This window comes from Ostrinia furnacalis, unplaced genomic scaffold (genome assembly GCF_004193835.3).
Source record: "Ostrinia furnacalis isolate ACB-3 unplaced genomic scaffold, ASM419383v2 OfSCF4245, whole genome shotgun sequence".
In the NCBI taxonomy this organism is placed as follows: Eukaryota; Metazoa; Arthropoda; class Insecta; order Lepidoptera; family Crambidae; genus Ostrinia; species Ostrinia furnacalis.
Genome location: NW_021134484.1, coordinates 110747 through 115338, shown reverse-complemented (window position 1 = coordinate 115338; position 4592 = coordinate 110747). Strand labels below are relative to the sequence as shown.

Here is a 4592-nt window from a genome sequence, read left to right as displayed (position 1 = left end):
AAAGAGTAACAAACATCCAGACATCATGACATCCAAACTTTCGCCTTTATAATATTACTAGGAATTAGTAGGATTAATCTAGAACACACATTATCGTGGGGGTAAATTAAATGATAATTATGCTATAAGGAAGCCTCTTTGTGTAAGGAAGTCTAATCTAAACTACAATGACCTGCAATGAATATTAAAGTCACGTGGAATAATTGTATTGTGCATGTGGTTATCTTTCTTAATCATGTCAGCGGCTTTCTCCGCAATCATAATAGTGGGAACGTTAGTGTTCCCACTAGTGATGGTGGGCATAACACTGGCGTCCACCACCCGCAGTCCTCTAACACCGAGCACGCGCAGCCGGCTGTCCACCACGGATCCCATAGCGCTGGTCCCCACAAAGTGGAACCCAGAACTGACCAAACACTGCACGTAACACCTCCAGTACTCTTTACTTCCCTCCTCGAAGTCCTCACAGCTGGGTAACGTTATGAACTTCGCGCCAACACTCTTCATATACGTGGTATTCACAATCCTTGCGAAGTCTTCTACGTTCCTGATCATGTCCTCTAAATCGCTTTCCTCCAAATATGGTTTTAAAGTAATAAGAGGGCTATCTCTTGGGTCCAAACTTTTTAGTGCTACTGTTCCACGAGTTTTAACATTAAAACTTGTTATTGCGACTGCGACGAAATTAATATTTTTAACTTCGTTGTACAACTTCTCGCATAGATCATAGTTAAAATTGAAGAACACACAACTTTCAACGAATCCATCAACACCTGTTTTTAAAAAGAAGGCTTGGTAGTCAGGGTATTTTGCGGTTGCATTTGCTGTCAGGTATCCTGTGGCCAAAACCGAGTTTATAGCATATGGATTTACAGGTACAGGTATCGCTTCTGCTCCTGGCATTGTAATGCCCATGAGTATAAATTGATGATTTTGCAGATTATATCCTACAGGAAGATCTGCTACGACCGTCTTGTTAAAGTTCTGTAAATGCTCTTTTGGACCGATCCCAGACAACAATAAAAGTTGTGGTGTGTTTATAGCTCCTGCTGATATTATCACTTCTTTGTTTGCTTTGACTGTTAAAGTTTTGTTATCATTATCAATTACTTCAACACCTGTGGCTTTGCCATTATCTACAATTATTCTTGTAGCAAGAGTTTCTTTTAAGACATACAGATTCGGGCGATCTTTTATCGGTGACAGAAAAGCATTAGCAGTACTTTGACGAAGACCATCGGCAACCGTCATTAATTGTTCACAAACTCCTACGTGCTGATCGCCATTTATATCAGGAAGTACCTTGTAGCCCATTTCTTGAAACACGCTCCTGTAATTTTTAAATTCACTGATCGTTACTTTAGTGACTTTCATATAGCCATGGGTTCCGTGATATTTTCGATAACGTGAATGTAATAATGCCGAGTCTTCCAGACGTTCACTTTTTTTGAAATATGGTAGTACATGTTTGTAATCCCACGAATCATCTTTGATGATATCAGCCCACGTGTTGTAGTTTTCAGGATTGCCTCGAACATAGTACATGTCGTTTATGCTGCTAGTCCCACCCAGAACTTTGCCATGGCCTACGGGGTATGTGTAATTTTCCAAGCATTGATAAGCATTTTCATCTGGTTCGGTGACGTGTTTCCAGTTCAAATACGATGACTTGGCATACGAGCCCAATCCAGGAACCTGAAAAGCAAAATTTATTCATTACTAACAAGACTCGTCGCATGAGCTTAGTGACCGTTAGTGCAAAAAGCCGAGTAGCGACCAAGGGCCGGAAGACGGTGGTGGTAGGTGAACCGACGATCTGGTGAAGGAAGCGGGAAGTACCTGGATGCGGGCAGTGTAGGACCGGTCGAGGTCTTTGTCTAGCAGTGGACGTCATTTGATTGAAAGGAAAAAATGAGTTTATAGATTTACCCGGCTCAAATGGCTCAATGATAACTCACATTGCACTCGATGGGTGAATCAGGGCCGGCTTCTATCAACAGCACCGTCACCCTCGGATCTTCCGTGAGCCTGTTGGCCAGCACGCTACCTGCCGAGCCCGCGCCCACGATGACAAAGTCAAACGACGCTCCATCTGGAATCCATTAATATAGTATTCGTTCAGACTACGAAGTATTAGCGGCAATAGCCGAACGCTCGAGATCCGAGGATCCTTCGCCCGTCGACTATTGTGGTGAGCGAGGGATTGATATTGGTTTTAAAATAAATATTTCTAACTCAGTAGCGCCCCAACGGTTCGGTGACGGTACGGTTGACTTGGTCGCTAATGACTTGACAGGTGATTTCTGACCATTAGTAGTAGGAGTTACCTTGTGGTAATTGCTGATAATGGTCACTCTGTACCTCAGAAACTCGTAAAAGTTTGTTCTTATGTATAACTTGGTATAAATACGTTAAGTCAGAGACTATAGGGCTATTTGATATTTATCTCAACGTATGGTTAGTGACTGAAACCGTTCTGGGTCTGAAAATGGCTTGAGCCACCTCAAATTTTGGATAAAGCTCGGTACGTAACCATATTTATAGGCTTGCAGTTAGTGTGCTGAGACTAGAATCGTACATTTATTTACTTTGAAGTATTATTCTTCTGCACATACGACGGCACATAAGACCCTACTCATTATTGCAGCAAATTCTCTTCCATTACAACTACATTATTATGATCTCACAGTGCTTACCTTGACATGCCGCCATCTGTAGGTACAATAGTGGAACAAATCCTCAATTAGCCAGTCAATGAATGCTTTAATCAGGGACCATTATAAACCAAAAAAAAGGTGATTTTTGCTACAGGTGACTTAGTTTTTCTTTATTTTTTGCTTCAGTGGCCATCTCAGCCTGCCGGCTCAGGGGCTAAGGGCGGGGACTTTTTATATGTTCACCTCCTAACTAATCTAAATAAAGTCACGAAGTCAGGAATTGTGTTCCTCACATTACTTTATTGACTGGACTATCTGGTGAATCGAGAGAGGGTGCTCCTGCAGTATTATATACAATACATATACTCCCAAGCCGCTTTCGGCTACGGTAACTACGACAAAATTCCTTTAGTACGCAATAAGAGGGCTACGCTGGGCTGCCCTATCATGTGCCCTCACATGGCTACAGTAGCCAATCTTGTTGGTAAACGTGCGCGAACAGTGTCGACACGTTAGGACACCGCTGATGTATTATATGATGCTGCTCCTGCAGTATTATAATACTAGATGATGATGATGAAGAGTACTATAATTTTGATACACACCAGTCACAGTCGCATCAGGAGGGTAGCGCCAGGCAGTCAACTGAAATACTGATATTGTGGAAAACGCTTGTTGTATTTTAGCAACATAGGACAAGAACGCTGTCACGTACATTTTGCTGTCAACAAAATGTCTTGGGGCACGAGTGCACGACTTACTTTAGTAGGTAGTGCACGGTTCTAGTGTTGTACCGATCCCGCTATCGATAGACTAGAAAAAAGCAAGTGAAAATGAACCAGTTGTTGTTAAACAGTTAATTAATTAGTTGTTGTTAAACATCGGCAATTTGCCAACCTATATCTTTTGTAAGAAACAGTCAGAATTTTCATTTTTCTTTTCCGAAAATTAAAACCAGTATAGTGAGATAATAATGAATAGTGGAATTGAACTGTCGATAATATGAAATATTAGCTTTTGCCCGGCTTCACCAATACTGTAAAGTTTCATCACAATTTTGCGTGAAAGAGTTACAGACATCCAGACATCCAAACTTTCGTATTTATAAATTAGTAGGATTACTTTCAATATGGCATTTGAACAACACTAATCTGTTATCTGTGTAGCTGATAATAATAATTCAGCTGTGTCGTTAATTTATTCAATTAACATTTCAGTTCGATAATGTAAATAAGTCGTTTCATTAAATGTTTGAACAACCGGTTTTAATACATAGGTCAAAAAGAAGGTTTGTTGAACCAGGCAGTATTTCTACAAGTGCGATGTACCTAAGAATAGAATAGAATAGAATAATTGTTTATCTGCATACAACATTGTATATAGTTGTAAGATATATAAAGTGTATCTAATTAAATAGCTTGTGTAGTCGCTGTGTTTTATTTTACTCGTGTATTCACTCACGACTCAAAGTGTGATAACAAACAACAGTGAAGTACTCGTGTATCTTATACACATTTTTTACCAACACGTTTTTTCAAAAAGAAAAACCCAAATGTTTTTTATTTCATTTAAATTCAAATTCAAATCATTTATTTGCATTGCATTATCTAAGGTGATTCATGCCTGCAATGTTGTTATCAAATTGAAAACTAAAACTAGAGTGTGGCAGAAAAGTTCTCGAGTGGCGACCACGAGCCGGAAGACGTAGTGTGGGCAGGCCTCCCACTACGGTCTACTACTACGAGGGTCCACCGGACCGACGATCTGGTGAAGGACGCAGGAGGTGCCTTTATGCGGGCGGCGCAGGACCGGTCTTTTTAAGTCGGTTTTTTATTAGCCTTTGTGGAAATCATTGGGGGAGGCCTATGTTCAGCAGTGGACGTCCTATGGCTGAAATGATGATGATGATGATGAAATGTGTGATGTACTCATTCG

At 40.6% G+C, this 4592-nt stretch overlaps 1 protein-coding gene across 1 annotated transcript; it reads right to left on the bottom strand.

Annotated features, from left to right (window-relative positions):
• Nucleotides 1–2712, bottom strand: LOC114359172 (glucose dehydrogenase [FAD, quinone]-like). The gene is made up of 3 exons (XM_028313455.1): nt 2697–2712; nt 1959–2092; nt 1–1695 (listed from the first exon to the last, which is right to left on the bottom strand). The coding sequence occupies exons 1-3, from the start codon at nt 2710–2712 to the stop codon at nt 163–165; spliced, it is 1683 nt and encodes a 560-aa protein (XP_028169256.1). The 3' UTR covers nt 1–162.
• Nucleotides 2713–4592: the final 1880 nt, after the last annotated feature.

Bases quoted from the DNA above. Each gene is read 5' to 3' on its own strand.
- LOC114359172 (XM_028313455.1), bottom strand. The intron at 1,696-1,958 runs GTGAGTTATCAT...TTTGCTTTTCAG, and splicing joins ATTCACCCATCGAGTGCAAT to GTTCCTGGATTGGGCTCGTA.